At 32.4% G+C, this 23582-nt stretch overlaps 2 protein-coding genes across 5 annotated transcripts; one reads left to right on the top strand and one right to left on the bottom strand.

Moving 5' to 3' along the window:
* Positions 1 to 8126: 8126 nt before the first annotated feature.
* LOC132268034 (heavy metal-associated isoprenylated plant protein 7-like) lies at positions 8127 to 12441 on the bottom strand. 3 transcript variants are annotated; one of them, XM_059768840.1, is made up of 5 exons: positions 12262 to 12441; positions 11707 to 11872; positions 11132 to 11328; positions 9728 to 9818; positions 8127 to 8622 (listed from the first exon to the last, which is right to left on the bottom strand). In XM_059768840.1, the coding sequence occupies exons 1-5, from the start codon at positions 12268 to 12270 to the stop codon at positions 8288 to 8290; spliced, it is 798 nt and encodes a 265-aa protein (XP_059624823.1). In that variant the 5' UTR covers positions 12271 to 12441; the 3' UTR covers positions 8127 to 8287. The 3 variants fall into 3 exon arrangements, with proteins under 3 accessions (XP_059624823.1, XP_059624822.1, XP_059624821.1); XM_059768839.1 differs by having other exon boundaries at positions 11707 to 11878; positions 12262 to 12440; XM_059768838.1 differs by lacking the exon at positions 12262 to 12441 and having other exon boundaries at positions 11707 to 11905.
* A 7439-nt stretch (positions 12442 to 19880) lies between these two features.
* Positions 19881 to 21308, top strand: LOC132268071 (leucine-rich repeat extensin-like protein 3). Of its 2 annotated transcripts, none has more exons than XM_059768841.1 (3): positions 19881 to 20050; positions 20321 to 20402; positions 20527 to 21308. In XM_059768841.1, the coding sequence occupies exons 1-3, from the start codon at positions 20039 to 20041 to the stop codon at positions 21231 to 21233; spliced, it is 801 nt and encodes a 266-aa protein (XP_059624824.1). In that variant the 5' UTR covers positions 19881 to 20038; the 3' UTR covers positions 21234 to 21308. The 2 variants fall into 2 exon arrangements, with proteins under 2 accessions (XP_059624824.1, XP_059624825.1); XM_059768842.1 differs by having other exon boundaries at positions 20042 to 20104.
* The last annotated feature ends 2274 nt before the right edge of the window (positions 21309 to 23582 follow it).

Here is a 23582-nt window from a genome sequence, read left to right as displayed (position 1 = left end):
ACGTTAAAATATAACTGTAACACTAAACTTTATTTTTTTTTTTCTAATTTTATACCATATTTAATCTCCTTCTAACACATGCATGATTTATATCTTCAATAACTCTTATCATCCCATGTAAAATATAAATGTTTTATATTTGTGACCTTTACTGTGCTATTTAATTAAATAAAAAAATAACAACTATAACATTATAATATACTCCCTTTGTTTCATTTTAAATGTAGTTACATTCTTATCTCAGGCAATAGCTTTCTTCTTCTTCTTCTTCTTCTTCTTTTTTTATTTTTATTTTTTCTTGCAAATAAGACTTCCTTTTTAAACAATTGCGTTACCGATTTTACGTAAAAATATAACTATAACACTAAAGTATATTTTTTCTAATTTTATACTATATTTAATCTCCCTCTAACATGTGCATGATTTATATCTTTAATAACTCTTATCATCCAATGTAAAATCTTCCTTGCACTACATAAATGTTTTATATTTGTGACTTTTACCATGCTATTTAATTCAAAAAAAAAAAAAGAGAGTCACAAATATACCATTATAATATAAACTGTATCTTACTTGTGGTCAAATAAATGATATATATATATTTTTTTACAGAAAAAAAAATCATTTACTTGACCATAACAAAAAGATATTCAATGTGTTAATAATATATATTTGGGTAAATTACACAAGACACCCCCCCTAAGGTTGGATCATATTTCAGCTAGATAAAAATTTTGGTTTTAATTTTCACTTACACTCCAATTTACTTTTTAGCCTTGACACATGCAATTTGACCCTTTTACCCTCAATTTTTTTAAGACAAAAAATATATAATCTCAAATGACAAAAGGCCCCTCTCTGTGTGTATATGTATATATACATACACACTGTTTGTAAATGTTAAAATCTTCATCACCGCCAACAACCACCGCCGATCGCGGTGCTTGAATCATTAAATCCCTGTCTTCGATTTTCATTTCAGCCCCATCATTGCAACTTCACACATAAAAAAAACACATAAACCACAAACTTATTTTCATACCCAAACCTATTTCATACCTGTCTTTGCAACTTCACACATCAGAAAACAAAAAAAAACAAAAAAAACATTTTGTATGTATATATGACAGTGGTGGTCCTCGTCAACAACCTCATACCCCTCGCTGGAATCCAATCTTTAATTTAAAATTTGAGAACCATTATAATCTTGACATACCCCTCATCTCCTCGGTGGTGGTAATCGGCAAGGAAAGCGGCAGCGGCGTTTAGGACAATGGTAGTTGTGATGGCGGCGGCGATTGGTGATGAGTTGGGATTGTGTGTGTGATTTTGGAGTTGATTTTGCGACAGCGAGAATGAATTCGCAAATCGGCGCCGCGTTGTGCCTCGCATCGGTGATTGACGCCTCGCCGGTACTGTTGTTGCGGATGCCTTGACGAAGCCAGTAACCCCAAGATCTTCGACCTCGGCCTTCTCTACCCTGCCGGATCAGCTCTGCTGCTCCTCTGCTCCTCTGCCAGAACTATTCGATGGAGCTTGGTTCGTCACCGGCATTGGAGCCCTCTGCTTCATCGGCTTCTTCAGCGCCCTCCATGTTTTCGGCAAGCTCTACCGCTACCGATCTAGTGCCACATGAGGTTGTTGACAATGGATATTCAAGGCCAAACCCCTATCATCAATCTGGCCGACGCTTGTTTGGCTCCCCTATTTGGCTATTTGTATGTGTGTGTGTGTGTGTGTGTGTGTGTGTGTGTGTGTGTGTGTGTATATATATATGTAATTTTATGTGTATATATATTTGTTTGATTGTTTTATATATCTATATAGATATATTTGTGTGTAATTTTGAGAAGTTTATTTTGGGTGGTGGTGGTGGTCCGGTGGTTCTGTTTAAGGTTGAATTGGGGATTGTGATACCCCCGAATTTTTGAATAAGGGTTGGCCAGGCCCACGCCCGAATACCCGAGGATATCAAAACAAATTGATAATAAACGAATACAGAGTACAAAAGAATAAAGAAGAATACATAAAATGCTGACAAGAAACTAAAATGATAATAATAATAAACCTCATAATATATTTTCATTAATTAATAAACTCTTCTGATACAACTGATCCTCCAAAATACAACTCGGGAATCCATACTGTGTGGACCCCTAGAAAATCCAAAGTAAACAAATGACAGTAATCTAAAACAGGAAACTGAATCATAAAGGAACTCCTATGTAGCATCGGAAGAATGAAGTAGATTGATCCCCGCTCCGCACGAACAACCTTTACTCGTGACGAACACCTGAAAAATAATGGTGGGTCAGGCCCACAAACAAATTCTACTCTACTACAGTCCAAGCAGAGATCCGATACACGTATACATCCTAGTCAATCCAACAGTAACTAGTAGTCTGTATATGTATATATACACACTAAAGGAACCTCACTAGACTATAGGGTTGTCTCAACCTGAATAGTAGGCAACATGCAAAACGCACATATAGTGGGCATGAGTATCTAGACCTACCAGGGTACACAACTATACTATATCTAGCTACACATCCCTGGCGATATACACGCCCTAACCATTGATCCTGAGACTCAAGCTCATATCATGGCACCATACTGATATATATAAAATCTAATAACCATCCTATCCAGTATAAATTAATCCTCCATAAGTCATTCAACTTGTTCAGCTGACCTGAATATAAGTATGACTTAACATTTTAGTTAAGCCATTCCCATATATAATAAATTAATCCTCCATAAGTCATTCAGTTTGTTCAGCTGACCTGACTTAAATATAAATAGGACTTAACATTTTAGTTAATCCATTCCCATATATAATAAATTAATTCTCCATAAGTCATTCAACTTGTTCAGCTAACCTAACTTAAATATAAGTAGGACTTAACATTTTAGTTAATCCATTCCCTTATATAAAATAGGTAAGACTTAACTAATAAGTTAATCCATCCCTAGAATGCCACCGTCCCATACCGGTGCATTAAACCACACAATGCAACAATTGATGTAACAATTAAGGAAATACATCAAACATTCCATAAATAACTATGATAAATATGATATCAAGTTATCACATAATAGGAATGACTTATTATTTCTTTAAACTTCCTATATCATATGTCCTACACAAACTGAATCTTATATATGATGATATTTTATTATACTGTTAAATAAGGATTCTCTATATCCAATTCATCCTACACATTTAATCTCAATTGCTAAAATATTTTAAAAGATTAAATCCATTCGTTTGTTTAAAACATTCAAATAGCAAGCATCATTATGATTGAGTCTATTTAAATTTATTAAAACCCAAACCTAGTCCCTATTTAATGTTCAGGAATCCTAGGCATGTTTCTACGTTCCATCATTCCACAGATATGAAAAATACATAATTTAAACATGTAAAAATTCACATAAGAAATCAAATCAAAATCATGCATTTTATCAATTCATAACACAAGAACAGATATGAACCAATTTTATAAAACCTATATTCTAACCCAATTAAACATGCATAATTATTTAATTTTATGTGTTTAATAAATTCTGGAATTTCCTAGGCATGTACAGAAACACGAATCAAAGGGAAAGAGATAGAAGAAGAACTTGCCTTAAACTTTCGGATCGAAAGTTAAACTTCTTCTTCCTTGATATTCTCTCTACAGGGTTTTTCTCCTCATTCCTTCATTTTCCTCCTTCCCTCTCTAACACTATCTCTCCAGTATATATCACGTGAATATTTCTAACCTCCTTTTACAACCTATAGCTATATATTTATAGGCTAAATAAAATAACCCTAACCCTTTTCCCAATCCAAGTCAACTAAAAAAATGGAAATAAAAATATTAAAAATGTAAGCAAAATATATTACGTATATAATTTTTGTATATGTTTATTAAATAAATAAATTATACACATTCCATTATTTATTAATGGATTATCCAATAATATTTAAGTTACCATAATATTATAAAGTAACTTAAAACATAACACGTATCAAATCTATGTATATTTTTATTATTTAAATAAACATATACATCAGATTAAATATTACTACCCAAATTACCATAAAAGTAATTAATAAATTACTTTCTCTTTTATATATATATTAAAAAGGTAAGTAAAATATGTTACGTATATAATTTATGTATATGTTTATTAAATAAATAAATTATACACATTCCATTATTTATTAATGGATTATCCAATAATACTTAAGTTACCATAATATTATAAAGTAACTTAAAACATAACACGTATCAAATCTATGTATATTTTTATTATTTAAATATAAAACATATACATCAGATTAAATATTACTACCCAAGTTACCATAAAAATAATTAATAAATTACTTTCCTTTTTATATATGTATATAATATATATCTATATATACACATACATTATCCATGGGTAATAATTCATACACATCCAACCTCCTATCCAAGTAGTCCATGGGACCCAATTGGTTGGCCCATTACTACTAACCATAACCATAAAAGAAAAATAAAATAAAATAATAAAAAAAAGAAAATATTTAATTTACAACTAATCAAAATACCATTTAAGCACATAATCTAATTAAACAATTAACACATAGATAAATACAAATAATACATAGACACATAATCAAATAATCAAGTAATACCTAATTCAATTAAATACATAAGCAATTAGTCAAATAATTAATTAAATAATTAAAAAATAAAATTAAAACAAATAAATAAATACCGAGACTATCATTTTAAAATTAGGGGTATTACAGGGATGATGATGGTATAAAGAGGAACAAGAGGAAGGTGTATGTTAGGGTAATTTGGTTATAAAAATAATCAACAAGAGGTCAAAGGGTAATATAATTATTTAATACCTAAAAATACTATTACCCACCAAAATTTGACATTTGGGGTGTAAATGAAATGTTAAACCACTAATTCAAATATAAGTGAAATTTAAAACCAAAATGTTAATCTAATTATAAAATGACCTAACCTCATGGAGTCTAAGTGTAATTTATCTTATATATTTTCAATTGAGTGTGTGAGTATTTCTTAAGAATGACAAGAAAAAAAAAAAAAAAAAAATTATCTTTACTGGGCATACAGACATATTATGATAGTGAGTTTTGAGCATTTGAATAAATTAATGATGAATAAAGAATGATTCTGTGCAGTCTTGTTTTTTGGTAAGTAATGGGTGTGGGTAGTCGCTGCACTCAAAAATACCAAATTAATGTGGATCAATCAAAATGATCGGAGGTGGTTGTGGCTAAAAACTTTTCCGACCGTGTGAACCCCACGTGCTATAAGGCATCTGACACACTTTTCCCTCCATTTGAGAAAGCCAGTCTGGCAGTACATGTGGTTTCCTCCGTAGGACCCATTTTTTGCATTCCACGTCGGATGGAGAGAGCTCACGGATAACTCAACGCCGTTGGCGATTAACTGAAAGCTTCGGTAGGACCGGTGTTAATAGCGCAAGTTGCCGTTACATAGGAAACAGTGGGTGGTCACGTAGGATTAACAGCACGTGTTTAACTTGTGTTTTTCAGAGAATGGCACTAATATGGCATATCAGTTTCTTTTAATTTTTAAATACGAAGTATTAAAATGGGATGACAAACCATGCTGTGAGGTCAGACTTAGTCATATACAGTAGTAAAGTATTTTGCTACTTTATACTTTTACGGAGGAGTGGGGTCCACAGTTGGACTTCACGGGCGTCAATGACCCCACTGTTGGACAGACGGAGGGCTGTTGGCCGATCCTTTTATAATTAGTGGGTGGGTCAGGCACCGGCAAAATAGTAGGCGGACTGTGAAGGATCGAGCGTTGACGCAGCCAGACGGAGTAGGCATATAAGGCACTGTTCTCAGGAAGTACACTTGGATATAACTGTAGCAAAAACCTTTACCAATGTTTATACTAATACACTAAGTATATATGCATTGTTGGGATTGATAGTTTCTAAACAACTCACTGATGATGATAACCACATCTTGATCATGCTAGCTCGCTAATGCACACATTCACAGGCACACAAACACAATCCATTTATCTTTTTTTTCCGAAATGTTTTGTGATCATACTTTGTTTCTATCCAAAACCGCACCAAAATAAAACTTTCACCAGGAAGGCCTACTTATGATGGCTTCAATTCATTCATATGGCATAGTTTGATAATTTTGATTACAAGGACAAGTTTAAAAGGTTTGGTCAGAGCGCTTCTTTTTTTTTCTTTTTTTTTTTTATTTAAATTTTTGATACTATTAATGTTGACCCAATATCAATAAGAAGAATAATAGGAATGAGCTAGGCACAGTTTGAGGATAAGTCCCACTAGTAAATATGAGTGCATGAGCGCAGAGTGGAACACAAACGACAAGGATTTGGGGGAAGAATTAATAATTTTGTTTAATTGTGACTTGTGATATATACACAAGAGACAGACGCCCACGAAAAACACACTTGGATAAAGCCAGTTTAGTTGAGTAATTAAAATGAAGTCATCGCCATAATCATAGATAATAGATATTATATATGACAGGGACCTAAGCATCACCTTAGTTTAACACTGAATTGAGATTCAAGTGGGGATTAAGGATGATATTAAATCTTGGGTCCATGACTGATAGATTTAGTAATCAAGAAAGAAAGAAAATATGTTTTTTGTCCATCTTAACGTACATCAGCAAGTTTTGGATTGAAATGTGTGTGAAAGCGGTCTATAAAATCTCACTTCCCCATCATGAATTCAGCAAGTAATGCTTTTTGTTAACGTCATGACGATTCAAATTGTTAAAATTTGTAAAGAGAAGCCACAAACAGAAACGTACATCCAAGTGTAAACTAAAGACGTGGCAGACTTGATCTGTGGTAGTGGAATAATGTTATGTTGTGATTGAGAATCATGGATCATGAAGGAGAGGAGGGCTAGCTTTTTCAATATCCGAACAGAGGATTGAGTCCTTTTCTTGATCGGCAAATAAGCTTGGAATCTGAAAGTGTCCTCCTATCCCACCTAAAGAGTAGTATAATGCAAAAACATATATATCACCTGTGGTCCAGCGCATTAGTACTGTTATGGCAAACAATGCAAAAAGATACAAGAATTATTCCTCCAGACTAGCTTTTTCATGAGGGGGCCTAATACGTACAGTGTTGTGTCCGTTTCTTAATCTGACAATGATCGAGTCGTATGTGAATGTGAGTGCATTTGTGGGGAAAATTTGATTGAGCCTACATGCCACACGTTGTCAATGGTTGCAATTCATCATCATGCACCTTGAGTGGAACAGCAGCTGCAGGCATATATGCGAGATTTGAATCTCAAACCTTTTTTTTATAGTAACAAATGATCGAGCTAGTAGCTAGTAGCTAGTAGTAGTCTTGGAGGACCACCACCTTTAGCATGTTCTTTGTTCCATCATGTCCATTCATCTCTATCTGTGGCCGGCGGATCAACCATTCCGCATTATATGACACAAAAGCCAACTACATTGGGGTTGGACCAACCGAAGAATCACCTTCATAATCCCCGGTGCATGCACTGCGCAGGGTCAGTCTCAAGTGGCCTCTCAGTGGATCGACTTTGGATATGTGATGAAATATATAACATCAAGTGTAATTTCTATTATTATCTATATAATATTTTATAATTTTTCACCGGTCACTTTTTTTTGCACAAACTCTAAATCGATATATAGTTTGACATACTTTTCACTAGCTGGCACGTGGTGGATCATGGTTGATCCATACATCAATAATTAAAAGGGGATTCACAACAGTTGTTGGATTAGACCAGTTGAAGGAATCACAGAACTTGATTTCGCACCATCCATCATAATTGACCTATATATACATATATATTGCTCAGGAAGTTCGTACACGTACACAAAGGTTGCATTCGCACTATAACTAGCTCTGAATGTAACAATTGAGCAATAGTCTTCATCATATATCCAACAGATGTGACAATGAGAACCAGTGCGGCAGATACAAGCGCATTACAAAACACACAACCAATTAATGTGTTTTTCAATGTCAAAGCCAAAGCCTAGGGTGAAACAAAAAGAAGAGAAAGTGTTTTGTACATACGTCACATTTCAAGAAGCATGACATTGAATAATTTAAAAAGACATGGCATGCCATTAATCCTCAATTGAGGATCGATAGCTTATTACTACCATATATTTAAGTACATGGAAAATTGCATAGATAAAAAGTCTAATATACTTCGGAAATGGTTTAAAGTGATAATTAAGTTACATGACAGAGCAAGCATGAGGGTTTTCATCACTGAAAATTTGAGGGGGATAAGCATACTCCATGTGGTACTTTGTAGGCCAATATTCGCTTCTCTTGATATCACTCTTATCGCCATCTTCTCCCTTGCTTTCTTCGCCATCTTTCTTTTCTCCTTCTTTCTCTTCCTTCTTTTCCTCTTCTTTCTTTTCTTCTTCTTTCTTTTCCTCATCCTTCACAATGGAAACATGCCTCCGGGTTTTCTTGTACACATCATTGACCAGTTTAGTAGCATCAATAACACCCTTTACAATTACTTGATCGTTTGCTAGGTCTGTTGTCACCGATTCTACACCTGCAATCCATTGCAATTATATATGCTAAAGAATTTTCATGTCTAATTATTATTATCCATAATTATTTTCATGTCTAAATAGCATATTGTATATTTTGAGACTTCATTTGCCTTGAAGGTTTTCCTCCCCAAAATTGGTAGCAATTATATAACAAAAAATATTAAGATAGGTACTTGATGTGAAACCATCTATATATCAAATAGAATTCTGATTATAAATGAAGCAACTGCTATTAGCTAGAATGGAGCTAGATCACTATAGTGAATATCTATATGTTTTTTTATTTTTTATTTTTATTTTTTTATTTTTTATACTATCTATTTATATCTTTCAGCATATGCATGTCCCTAAGCATATGTGTATATATTTATATACTTTTTATTTATTTTTCATATGCTCCCAAGTATGTTTTTAATTGTTGACATGTTTGTGTGAAAACTGAGATCATGACTTGAAAGACACCCCTAATCACAGATCATGACTTGAACAAAAAGGTGTTGGCTATATCACAAAGGAAAATCTATCATGACGGTGTTGTCACGTAGGTGAGTGTGTACCAGAACAAAAAGCATATATATATGTATGTATACATTCTCAATCCAACGACTAATTAAGAGCACAAGCATACTGTGAGTGTCCTCATGTGCAAGTAGCTTGTACTTCGCTCTATGAAAATCTTTGTAAAGTGATCTTTTTAAGGTACGTAGCCCATTACTACATTATACTTATGTTCCAATTTTATGCATTCACACGAGTCCTTTTTGTTCCTCAAGGATTGAGAATAGGTTACTCTTACAAGACCTCGATTTTATTTGACAGTTGAGGCAGTATAAAGTTAAAGTATCAAGTCTGGGTTAAAGTTAGCCGATAAAATGGAAAAGGGGAAGTAGAAAACAAAAAGGCTTTGAAGGTTAGATATTGAAGCACAGATATAGGTAACATAAAGAAAAAGAATATGTAATTTTACTTACCAATGAGCAATGTCTAATAATGGTACGATCTCTTCTCTTTAAAGGAAAGGTTGACTTGTTGGTACGCGTGTGTATTTGCTTAAGCTTTGGCAAAAAATATTTTAAAATAAAGAAAATGAAAATAAGGGCATACCTTGGATCTTTCTGATTCGCTTTTGTATTACTTGAGCACATGCGTCACAGTGCATTCCAACTTTCAGTGTAACTGTTATAACTGGAGGAGGCTGAATGCATGCCAAGAAATAGAGTACAAAACAATTAACAAAACTATTTATTGACAATAAAGACTACAAATATAAGAGTTTAAATGGTCAGAGTAGAAAACTCAAACACAAATGTTGTACCCAAACAAGGAAATTATCTATGAAGTGAGTCGATAGTACTTTTCCGTAACCCATTAGCGGTAAATGCAGCAACCATTTAAAAAATAAAAAAATAAAAAAATACTGTCATGAAATCTTAAAGGAAGTACAGTTAATTAATTTGTTTAGTGACTGGATCAACTTATGATTGATATTAATTATGATCTTTTTCCCCTTAACTTCTTTTATGAAATCTATGTTTTGCACCGTATTATGCTTATTACGTATGAGTGCACAAAAAATATCAAAATAATCAGATTTAAGTATTAGATTCATAAACTCTTTTCTCAAGATAAAATACAACGTATTCCATTACTCTAATTAATGACAAGGTTGTCACTATCAAATTGGATAGAAGAGTTTATCAAAAGATGTATTAAACTCAAATCTAAAGAGCAGACCCGTGAGGTCTTAAGCACATGGTTGGCTGTGGCAGGTAGTGGTGCACAGGTCCACCTGGGTCAAGCCTCTGCAAGCTCACGAGTCATGACTCATGACTCAGCTCTATAAAATCCTCGTAAAATGTGCCAATCTTCATTTGGTAAACTTGTTCTGTTGCTTTCAGGAAGGGCAGCAGTCACAAGTAGCACTGCACCGGCAGAGAAGCTGGAGCCCTCACAACGCCGAACCAAATTCAACTTTATTACCCGGGCCCCCCAAATTAAGCTTGGTGATTCATCTTCAATATTTATAGCAATGACACACTCCATTTCAACTTGGGTTCAAAAGTTTTTTTTTTTTTTTAGGGTTTGCAAAACTTGGGTTCAATTGAGTGAGTCAAGTCACCTCCTGTCATAAAGGCTAGTGCATAAAGTTCTCATAATTCGGAATTCTGGAGGAGGAATGTAAGCACTTTTACCATCTGAGAGGCTGTTAACATTTTGATATTAACTTGTATCATAATCAATTTAGTTAAATTTTTATTATTATTAAATCTATAGACATAGGTAAATAAAATAGATATATATATATATATATATATATATATATATATATGACTGTTTTTATATGTAATAAAATGAAAATTATTCAAATGGGTGAACACAAATTTTTTATTATTTTTTGTTTTAATTAAATGCTATGCAGCATATATTTATTCTACGCATGCAGTGAAAATGTAATATATGATGGAAAAAGCTAGAGGTGAAAGGAAATGGATGGGAGAAATGAACTACCTCATCTTTCTTTTCTTCTTTGGGTTCTTCTTTCTTTTCCTCCTTAATTTCCTCAGGTGGCTTTGGTAAAGGTGAAATCAATTCCACCGATCGACCGCTTTTCTTTTGAATCCTCTCGCACACCTTTATAGGGTCTGCTGTCTTTCCTTTCACTACCACCTTACTCGCCTTACAATCCGCCGTTACATCCTCCACTCCTGCTGCCCATTAAAGTATATTTACATTAATCTACTTACTCTACTACTTAAAAAGATTTATAATCAAAAATCACATTAACTTTCTAATTTCTTAAACGTGTTAAACATGATATTTTGTCCATCTAAAAGTTAAGCTATATATATATATATATCTATATATATTTCAAAGATCAATTTTGCACTATTAATTAATTAGTTAAACCTAACCATGGTTAATAAACAATTCTCTTTTTATCTCTAGACATGTGATTCTAAGTTTAATTTAGGGAGATATATGGATGTGGGGATTAAAATTTAAAAAAAGAAAAGAAAAAAAGAGCTAGCTAGCTACTTATATATGAGATTAATTAATTAAAGAAGTAAGTAAAAGAAAATGACCTTGAAATCCTTTCAATGCTCTCGCAACTTTTCTGGCACAAGCTTCACAATGCATATCAACCTTGAGCACGATCTCTTGTGGCTCCTCCTCTTTCTTTGCTTCATCCTTCTTTTCTTCTGTCCCACCTTCCTCATTTTTCTTTTCCTCCTTCTTTTCTTCCTCTTTCTTCTCCTTTCCATTCATACAACAGGTACAGCTAAATTAATTAAACTTCCAATATATATGTCTGAGAAACTTTTCATTTTAATTTTAATTTTATATAATATATATTTGGTTTAAGAGAATATACAAAACTTGAGCTATAAGATCTCCATAAATATATATCCCACGGATCGATCACAATTCACAAACACATGATCATAATTATAAACTTAAGTACATCGATCTACGTACTTGAACAATTTGAAAGGAAAATTTAGGATTACACAGCGAAAATAAGTTAAGATTGACCACAAAATATTGCTAAATTTGTCAAAAATGCAAAAGAAAAGAGTATTAATTGTTGACTAATAGGTAGAAAATTAAAAGAGTTTAGGCGAAAGAATGACACTTACTTCGCCCATATCTTGGCAAGTTCTCAAAATACACTCTACCCTCTCTCTCTCTCTCTGTGTATCTGAGGTTCACGTACTGTGAAGGTATATAATACACAAGCAATGAAGACTTCTCTCTTGCTTTTGTTTTTCCTCTCTCTCTCTAAGGGAAGGAAGACATTTAAGTAAAATGTTGGTACTGCCAATCTGATGTGGAATTATTTAATGCAGGGGACAAACGTCCTTTAGCTGACTCAGCATCTCATCATTTGCCCTTAGCTTACAACTGTTTAATATTAAAGAACGGGACAGAACAGTCATTTACTTTATTATTTTTTTACTATTATGTAATTTTCGTATATACTCCGTCCGTGTGTGTGTATTTTTTGTTTCAAATTAAATATCATCTTGAAAAATTGTGACTCACATTGTTTCCAAAACCACATCTAACTTCAAATGAAGTGAATATATCATTAGATGCGTATATGTACCTATAAGACCATCTAGTCATGAGGTATAACATGACCTTTACATGAGATTCTAGAAATATGCATAAAGGAAAGGATTGGGTTACACTTTAAAGGGTGAATACGCTATTCACCACATGCATCTAAGATTCTTGCTATATAGTTTGTATATGAATAAATTGCCTCCTTCAAATAGGGTTGGTAAAAGTTTGCACGATTTGCCAACAAGATTTTTACACAATACAAATTATACGAATTTGGGTTGACCTTAAACGGATTCGAATCATAAATGAATCAATATAATTAATCGGTTCAGTTAATCGTATCGTGTTTGGGTTGAAGGGTTTAATCCGTATAATCTGTTTATACACGTTTTAACTATATATTGTATAAATAAATTTCTATTTAAGTTCTGAAATTATTATATAAACTTGTGTCTTATAATTTAATCTTTTGTAAATTAGAAACTATTTAGTAATTTGGTTGATTAAAACTTATATTTTTTTTAATATTTATTTTTTTATTAAATATTATTAATAATTTAAATTATATAATTTATTTATTTTTAAATAGATCATTAAACGGGTTTCACGTATAATCTATTTAATAAACATGTCGGGTTAATATTTAGAGCTCTGGAGATAGTTATTAAAAGAATTGAACAATTTAATATAATATTCTCAAATTAACATACGATTATGACTCAATAACACGAATTTCCTCCCTCCTTTTAATACCATACTATTCTATATATATAAATATATGATCATGTTACTGATTGGTGGAAGACGGAGTTGATCTTTGGACATGATTGAAAGGAAAATGAGCACCATCAGAGTATATACGACAAATACTAAAAAAGTAAGAAAAGTCTTCATTAATTTATGGCTGAGATGTAAAGACTGAGAAATGCAACTTTAGAGGTATTGTTTGTTTTTCATGCTTTATAAAAATTAACACACCAACTTATCAAATCTTTCGATTTAAGAGTTAGAGGAGAATCACAGAGTTACTATTTTTGATGGCATATTTAGCTAATATTTTTAAAATATCAAACTAGTTGAGTATATTTCACCAAAATATTAAATATTTATAATTAAGTTTAATATTATTTTAATTGCTTTTTCTTTATCCTTATTGTCTAAAGTTTTTTTTTTTTTAGGTAAAACTTATAGTCTAAAGTTGCATTCAGTAAAACAAATTTCTGGATGAAGCAGTACTACAGATAGCCCTTAGCAGTAACATTCATAAACGCGGCGATAGTGACAATAAATTAATACTTTTACACACTACATCTGAATAGATAATTATGTTTTTTCCTTTATTAAAAAATTAATTTGGAGCTGAGTGCAGGAGTATAAAAATTTAACTGTAAATATTATTGCATCACTTTGTCAGTGATTACTTTGACATTAAGGTGTTAAAATATTAGCAATGCAACCGGATTTTTGTACCTTTTTTTACTGACAAATAATTCACACTTATCCAGTTTTTACAGATACTTAAACTCTTAATAATTGGGTACTTTTATAGAGCACGTTTAATTTTTTATTTCTTTAAAAATATATATATCTTTTACAAATACGAGGATCACATGCCATTATAATGAAAGTCATGAATCCTCTTCAATACACACGTTTTTTATTGTACTTTGATAAAAATGCATGTTGAGTTCGTTTCTCTCTTAGGCTCGAGTTTCATCTCTCTTACAGTGTTTGATTCTCTGTTTTACATTCTGATTCAAATCATGGAAATTGGCCCAAATCAAAACCCTAAAGACAACCACTTGGTTCATTAAATATATGCATATGTATATATAGCCAACAGTAATAGCTTTATTGTATTGTATTTTAACAGTAATTGAAATTCTAATTAGCTCTATTGTATTTTTTTTTTTTTTTTTTTTTTTGTACAAGGCAAGAAAGTTAGAAGTTAGATTAGTAGGTGCAAAGAGTCGAAGTTTGGCACTTCCAAAATCTACCGGAGGCATTAACCATTGGACTATCGAGGCATCTGCTATTATATTATATTTTCGAAGTATCAAAGTCTTGTTTTATGAGTTTTAATTGCACTAAAGTTCCTTTAAATGCATATGAACCAAAAACAAGTATCTAGACTTCGCAAGAAATAAGATGAAAGATAGAAATGAAGGAGGAATAGGATTTTGACACTCTACGAATGCTTTTGCTAGTCTTTAACGTCTCTAGCAAGACATTGGGCTCTTTTAACCCGAATGAAAGATCTTATAATGCTTCCCTTCCTTGTTGGGGTGATAGATGTAGAACACCAGATTTTAAATTTAGGAAGGTATCTTTTCAAGTGCTTGATTATTATTACTGCAACTAGAAAATTTAGAAGAAAACTTTTTATGGGTGCAACACTAGATTCCTTATTTCCCGTTTACAAAATTTAAGGAACAAATGAACGTTACTCCTGTTTTTTGTTTCAGCAAATCACCTGTAAACATAAACACTACATATTTGATAATTCAGTATCAATATAATAATAAAATATTAAAATTTATTTTCTTAAAAAGTTAAAACTCTTAGAAAAGAGAAATTATTAGTTGTAACTGATGTAACACAGTCATTGGTACAACAAACTAGGGGTGACAATTCGATTCCAACTGATTGGAAAATTTTGAATCTCCCACCAATCCGTTATTGGATCCGTTGTATGACGAATCGGATTAGATTAGATCCACGGATTGAAATTTTTCCTAAATATTTCATATTATTTATTTTTTAACTATAACCCAATAGATAAAATTTTAATTTTTCACCATTAATTCATATATTTAAATAATCATTAACTAATATATTATTAGGATTTGTTAAATGATCATCAATTACTTAAATTAACTAATACATAAAATAATGATATGTTGTCGGTATTTTATCTTTTAAGGCATGTATTTTTTTAATGCACAAAAGGCTACATCAATGAACACGCAAAAGAGAGGATCCGATACGGTTCCATAATCCCCAAAAAAAAAAAAAAAATTAAAATAAAATGATGATGAAAGAAAATTTTTGTTTTTATGTGTTTTTTTCTTCATAGAATTCCCTTTGGGTGGATAGCATAGCATGCATATGAATTATTGTTAATGGAGCCCATGGTTTTGATTCCAAGCCCCAGTGATCAGAGATGCACGGAAACCAAATTTATGGGTCGGTCTGGGAAGGCCTATCAGGATCTTCAAATGCCAAAGTGTGGGGCCCATATGTTTCAGCCATATGCTGAGTAACACGTGTGATGATAAGCTAGCGTTATCGTCATCCATAATACAAAAACGAAATGAAATGAAATGAAATGAAAGTGGCAAGGACAAAAGGTTATAAAAGAAAGATAAAAAAAGTTGATTGATCTCCTCCTGTCTTCACGTAAACAAGTTGGCGCTGTATACGCTCCCAGAATCCCAAATGTCATTACATACATCCACCATATGTAGTCCACAATTATTTTATTTATTTATTGTTATTATTATTACTTTTTTTTGTAAAGAAGTTGAGTTGTTGAGTTTACATCACAATATGATGGAGCACAAATTTTTACTGGTTTTATAGTCCACAGTACGCAGTTAAAGATGAGATTTATGAAGCCATAGATATTGATTGTTGTATTTTTATTTAAGAATCAATAAGTGAATTGAAACATATTTATGTCGTTGTTTCTTTTTGTAAATTTTTTGTTCTAAGGAAAGACGTAGGGAGATCTCTAGATCCATGGCTCTTAGTACAATGAATGAATTCTTTGTTAGGGATTTGGGGGACAGATAAGTAAATTAAATACGTTAAGGATATGGGGGGACATATCAGTAAATAAAATACCTTTCCATTGAAAAAAAAAAAAAAAAAAAAAAAAGAAGAGATAATCTAAGAAAATATATAAGATTTTATTTTTTTTATTTATTTATTTTTTAGCAAATTTCAATAGTTATGTTTACCATTATTAAATATATGTATGTATGTATTTTATTTATTTATTTATTTTTGCTCCATTAAATCGTACTAGTACTTAGACAGTCAAGTTTACTCAAAAGCTTAAGTTGTTGGGTAATGTTACAAATCTACACATTTATATCCTTTTCACTCTCCATCTGAATTCGATATGAGACAAGTAGCCCTTATAATATTCTCCTCCATTCGAACTCACAAGGCTCTCATTACGGTCGGGTCACCATACCTTCCACCTACCCGGGTGGCTTACTAGGAAGCATTTCAGGCAGGACACTTGACGAGGCACCAGATCAAGAACTAAGTCTGACTCACTGGTGGGCAAAGCGCACATTTACCGAAAAATTTAAGTTGTTGGGTAATGTTATATATCCATCTATTTATACTCCTTTCACTTTCTATCTAGATGTGATGTGGGACAAGTACCATTGTAACGGGACCACTAAGACTTCGCTCCTATCACTGACCATAGGTATAGAATAACCTTACCTTCCCATCTTCTTAGTGGATTATCATCTATGAAGTACTGACAAGGGATACGGGTACGACACGGATACGGCGACACGACAAATTTCAAAAAAATTGGACATGGACATGGCAGGGATACGCCAATAAAATTTTATATATATATTCAAAATCCACAATACCATAAAGCTAATCTCCCAAAAAAAATATTACAATAAAAGAAATACTTCAATTCATCATCTAAGCAATTAAGAACTTAGCAAAGTTATCAATAAAATTAAACAACTAAGATCAAGTACATTTCCAACATGGTTAACATTCTTCATTCATTAGTTAATTGTTTGTGTAGTTATTTTTTAAGTTTTTCAAAATTTTACTTTTCAACATTTAAAATTACATTAGGTACCATTTTTTTCTTTAAAAAAAAAAAATACAAAATATACCCCGTCGTGTCCAGTACGTGTCCTCTTTGTATCCCCCGCGTGTCCCATCCGTGTCCAAAAAATAATAATTTATGAACACTTTACAGAAGTGTTGGACACGTGTTCAACACTGACACGGGACTCTCGGGAGGGGTGTCCATGCTTCACAGACGGTCATTCATGCACATATAAAATACCTAAATATTTAATGTAATGGGACTCATTAACATTTATCCGTTACATTAATGTGTAAACATCATTAAAGGTTGAGATGGATGTGATTAAAATGAAAAAGTTAGATTCATAATTATGAGTATATATAAAAATAAAAAATAAAAAGCTTATAGATTGATTTAATTTTAGAAGTACAAAATAATATTTTACAAATTATATATCTATATGTATAAAAAGTCCAAATTCAGGAGATTTTTATTTTTATTTTTTAAATTAAATTTCAGAAGAGGCATGAAGTAATATATTACAAATAATATACTTGTATATATATAAAAATTAAAATTAAAATTAATGGGCTAGGCTGGGCCCGTTGGGGACGTGCCCCTTGGGCACAAACTAGCTATGTCCTTATATTTTTACTGGACACCTTCTTTGCTCATTTAATCATGTTCTGATACAACTGTGCTCGACTTTCTCCCATTACATAAAGTATATAAAAGAGTGATCGATGTTACAAAGAGGTTACCTTTTTTTATAAGAATCATGAGTTACTTATTAAATTTTGATTTTGAATAAATGATTGAACACTTTGATGTTTCAACTACCTACCTTATAAAAAGATATTATGGGATTTCAAATTATGTGTAATTTTTTTTAATTGTGTTTTTTTGAAAAATTATTATTTTTGGTAAATTTGTTTTTATGTGATCTGATATACATCCAACATCTTATGTATATTAAAATTTAATTAAACCTAGAAGAGAGATATATATAAATATATATATGATTCCAGAACTACTCGTCCCTACGAAGTGACGGAAAGGTAGTAACAGTTGACTGAAAGTTTTTTTTCTTATAATAAGTGTATCAGCCCCACAATTAAGGGCATATTCAGAAATTGTTTGGGATGAGTTAATAATTTTTTGAGTGGGTTAATAGTAGTAATAAATTATTATTATTTTTTGGATTGGGCTAAAATTAGATATAATAAATTTTTTTTTTTTTGGAGGGCTTGAGCACACCCAAGCCCACTCCTAAATCGGCCCGTGCCCACAACACAAGCACTATTTAAGTCAGGAGCGCGGTCCGAAAGTGAGATATCAAGAACTTATCTCTTTGATCCCTGCCAAAGCGACTTTGCCCTTGGAGATGTTGACTGAAGCTTTGCGCTGCCTATGTACAAACCTAGTATTTATAAGTTACTAATGGGGTAAATTACACTCTGACATGGGTAGAGCGTTTGGGGTTTATTACACTGACCTCGGCTATAAAAATTTAATTATACCCTTATATGGAATATATTTTTATAATACAAAACATATCATAAAATCTAAAAAAAATCAATTATTTTATCTCATTTCTCTTATTACTTTCTCTCTCCTCCACCGTTACCCTCTCCTCAAAAAAACATGTAAATTAATAAATAAATTAAAAAATGAGTGTAAGGGCAACTTGGTCATTTTATGAATTTTTTATTACAAATTTTGATGAAGAGAAGATGTTATTGAGCATACACACAAACTTCAAGGGAGATTAAAGAAATAAATCTCAAACGCTCCATCTGTGTGAAATTTGCCCAAAGTTTAATCTACCCTTACTAATACTATAAGCCTTTGTATACGACTTCTAGTAGTTAGTCGGGCAAGTCTTTTGTTTTTTTTTTTCCCCCCCTAAAAATGATAGTAAAATTCTTTACTAGTAAAATATTTATGTTAATTTAAAGTGGCAACCAAACAATGAAAAATAACAAAAATATTTGATGTCCAAATAAATGGAGCTAATATCAAACTGAAATTTAAAATTAAAGAAACTAACTGTATAGGCCGGTCTTTGAAACCACTGTACATCCAGAGTTTTTGAGGTAGCATTTGAGGTAGATGGGTATTCGATTTGATGAGTTTTATTAAAACCAATATTACACCATGCGTTTTAGGCAAGGTGCACTGATGTTGAACTAAAATCAATGATGTTGTACATGTATGGAAATAGGTACTTTGGATTTAGATTTGAAAATATAGTCCAGCTAGAAAATATAGGCCACCAGCACACCAGTCACCACCACCCCCTAACGACAAACATTGATTGATGATCGTATGAATTTCAATTAACTCCGCACGTGTTCTCGCCTTATTGGTCGTTGTGTATTCTTAAAGCAATTTCATTAACATCAATACCACTCAATTAAGACACTTTTGGTCTCTCTTCCCCTCTTTCTCTCTCTCTCTATCACTTGGTTATCAATTATACATGATCGTCAACTCACACCTCTGAGTTCAGATCAGATCACACCACTCACAACTCACAACTCACTCCAATGGCTGAAATGGTTTGCCTATTTTTTCCTCTCTCTATTTGTGGTGGTGTTGTTTTCTGATTATTTGTATGTTCTTTGATCATCTTATCTACCATTTCTTTAATTTTTCATTTCAGAACCTGACTCGATTTCTTCTCTCCTTTTTTTTTTCCTCTCTAAAGCACAACAAATTTTCTCTCTTTCCAAACAGTGATATATCATTAATTGATTATTAATTCTCCTCTACTATCTTGTTAATTTATGTGAATATATTAATTTTTTTACCATTAAATATTGAAATAGGTAACAATAATGGTGCTGAAGGTTGATCTTCAGTGCCCTAGCTGCTACAAGAAGGTCAAGAAAGTACTCTGTAAATTTCCTCGTGAGTTTCTCAATTACTACTAAGTAACTATGTAATCAAATATTTACATGTGTTTTTTTTCATTTTTGGATACAAAGTTTATTTTAGTTGATGTGATGTGTTAAATTTTGGGGACGATATGCAGAAATACGAAACCAGGTATATGATGAAAAGCAAAATACGGTGACCATCACTGTAGTATGCTGCAGCCCGGAGAAGATTCGTGACAAGTTGTGTTGCAAGGGTGGCAAAGCTATTAAGAGCATTGAGATCAAAGAGCCCGAAAAGCCCAAACCACCCCCCGCAGAAAAGCCCAAACCACCACCCACCGCAGTAAAGCCCAAACCACCGCCTGCAGAAAAGCCCAAACCGCCACCGCCTGCAGAAAAGCCCATGCCGCCACCGCCTGCAGAAAAGCCCAAACCGCCGCCTGCAGAAATGCCCAAACCGCCACCGCCTGCAGAAAAGCCCATGCCGCCACCGCCTGCAGAAAAGCCCAAACCGCCGCCTGCAGAAAAGCCCAAACCGCCACCGCCTGCAGAAAAGCCCAAACCGCCACCGCCTGCAGAAAAGCCCAAACCGCCACCGCCTGCTCCGGCTCCGGTTCCGACTCCGTGTCCTACACCTGGACCGATAACAGCCTACCCAATAGGGGTGTGTTGTGGGTCGTGTTATGACGGGCGGCCTGGGGGCCCATGTTACGATGGGTACGGAGGAAGGCCACCACCTCCTCCTCCACCATGTTATGATTTCTATGGAAGGACAGCAGGATACTGTGATGGTTATGGAAGACCATGTCGGTGTGACTACTACTTTTGTGAAGAAAATCCATCAGCATGCACAATCATGTGAAAATAGTGGTCATTGTCGTGCTGTTTTTAATTCCCTTTTGTTAACACATCCACTCAGTTTCTTGGTGTTTTTATATTATGGAGTTTTTACAAGAGGAAAGAAAATAACAAGAATAAGGTTAGTGGATTATCATTATGAAGTATGACACGGGATATGGATATAACACGGATACGGCGATACAACAAATTTCAAAAAAATTGGACATGGACACGGCGGGGCCAATAAAATAAAATTATATATATATATATATATATATATATTCAAAATTCACAATCCCATAAATCTAATCTCCCAAAAAAAAATATTGCAATAAAAGAAATATTTCATTTTATAATTTAAGTAATTAAGAACCTAGTGAAGTTATCAATAAAATTAAACAACTAAGATCAAACACATTTCTAACATGTTTAATATTCTTCATTTATTAGTTTATTGTTTGTTTAGTTATTTTTTAAGTTTTTCAAAATTTTACTTTTAAACATTTAAAATTACATTAGGTACCATTTTTTTCTTTAAAAAAAAAAATTTACAAAATATATACCTTGCAATGCCGAGTACGTATCCTCGTATCCTGTGTGTCCCATTTGTGTCCAAAAAATAATAATTTATGGACACTTTACATAAGTATCGGACACGTGTTTGACACTGACACGGGACCCTCGGGAGAAGTGTAGGTGCTTCACAGACGGTCATACATGCACATATAAAATACCTAAATATTTAATGTAATGGGACCCATTAACATTCGTCCGTTATATTAATGCGTAAACATCATTAAAGGTTGAGATGGAAGTGATTAAAATGAAAAAGTTAAATTCATAATTATGAGTATATATAAAAATAAAAAATAAAAAGCTTATAGATTGATTTAATTTTAGAAGTACAAAATAATATTTTACAAATTATATATCTATATGTATAAAAAGTCCAAATTCAGGAGATTTTTATTTTTATTTTTTAAATTAAATTTCAGAAGAGGCATGAAGTAATATATTACAAATAATATACTTGTATATATATATAAATTAAAATTAAAATTAATGGGCTAGGCTGAGCCCATTGGGCACGTGCCCCATGGGCCCAAACTAGCTATGTCCTTATATTTTTACTGGACACGTTCTTTGCTCCTTTAATCATGTTCTAATACAACTGTGCTCGACTTTCTTTCATTACATAAAGTATATAAAAGAGCGATCGATGTTACAAAGAGGTTACCCTTTTTTATAAGAATCATGAGTTACTTATTAAATTTTTATTTTGAATAAATGATTGAACACTTTGATGTTTCAACTACCTACCTTATAAAAAGATATTATGGGATTTCAAATTATGTGTAATTTTTTTTAATTGTGTTTTTTTGAAAAATTATTATTTTTGGTAAATTTGTTTTTATGTGATTAGTTGTTCGGGATATTATTATTTTTGTTAATCCATTCTAACAATTTTTTATAATCTGATATATATCCAACATCTTATGTAAATTAAAATTTAATTAAACCTAGAAGAGATACACACACACACACACACACACACACACACACACACACACACACGATTCCAGAACTACTCGTCCCTATGAAGTGACGGAAAGGTAGTAACAGTTGACTGAAAGTTTTTTTTCTTAGAATAAGTGTATCAACCCCACAATTAAGGGCGTATTCAGAAATTGTTTGGGATGAGTTAATAATTTTTTGAGTGGGTTAATAGTAGTAATAAATTATTATTATTTTTTGGATTGAGCTTAAATTAGATATAATAAAAAATAAAATAAAAATTGGTGGGCTTGAGCGCACCCAAGCCCACTCCTAAATCGGCCCGTGCCCACAACACAAGCACTATTCAAGTCAGGAGCGCAGTCCGAAAGTGAGATATCAAGAACTTATCTCTCTGATTTCTGCCAAAGCCGCTTTGCCCCTAGAGATGTTGACCGAAGCTTTGCGCTGCCTATGTACAAACCTAGTATTTATAAGTTACTAATGGGGTAAATTACACTTTGACCTGGGTAGAGCGTTTGGGGTTTATTGCACTGACCACGGCTATAAAAATTTAATTATACCCTTATATGGAATATATTTTTATAATACAAAACATACCATAAAATCTAAAAAAAATCAATTATTTATCTCATTTCTCTTATTACTTTCTCTCTCCTCCACAGTTACCCTCTCCTCAAAAAAATCTTGTAAATTAATAAATAAATAAAAAAATGAGTGTAAGGGCAACTTGGTCATTTTATGAATTTTTTATTACAAATTTTGATGAAGAGAAGATGTTATTGAGTATACACACAAACTTCAAGGGAGATTAAAGAAATAAATCTCAAACACTCCATCTGTGTGAAATTTGCCC

The sequence above is a fragment of the Cornus florida genome, unplaced genomic scaffold (genome assembly GCF_030987335.1).
Source record: "Cornus florida cultivar Cherokee Brave unplaced genomic scaffold, ASM3098733v1 CherokeeBrave_3.0.0_Hap2_Chr01, whole genome shotgun sequence".
NCBI lineage: Eukaryota > Viridiplantae > Streptophyta > Magnoliopsida > Cornales > Cornaceae > Cornus > Cornus florida.
The sequence above is the reverse complement of the archived record's forward strand: the minus strand, read 5'-3'. Positions and strand labels throughout refer to the sequence as shown.

Excerpts from the sequence above, each read along its gene's own strand:
- LOC132268034 (XM_059768838.1), bottom strand. The coding sequence starts at position 11,890 with ATGAATGGAAAGGAGAAGAAAGAGGAAGAAAAGAAGGAGGAAAAGAAA. Across the intron at positions 9,819-11,131 it reads AAGAAGAAAAGAAAGATGAG|CCTCCTCCAGTTATAACAGT; the intron begins GTAGTTCATTTC and ends GCATGCATTCAG. Across the intron at positions 8,623-9,727 it reads GCGAATCAGAAAGATCCAAG|GTGTAGAATCGGTGACAACA; the intron begins GTATGCCCTTAT and ends AATGGATTGCAG.
- LOC132268071 (XM_059768841.1), top strand. Across the intron at positions 20,403-20,526 it reads AGTACTCTGTAAATTTCCTC|AAATACGAAACCAGGTATAT; the intron begins GTGAGTTTCTCA and ends GACGATATGCAG.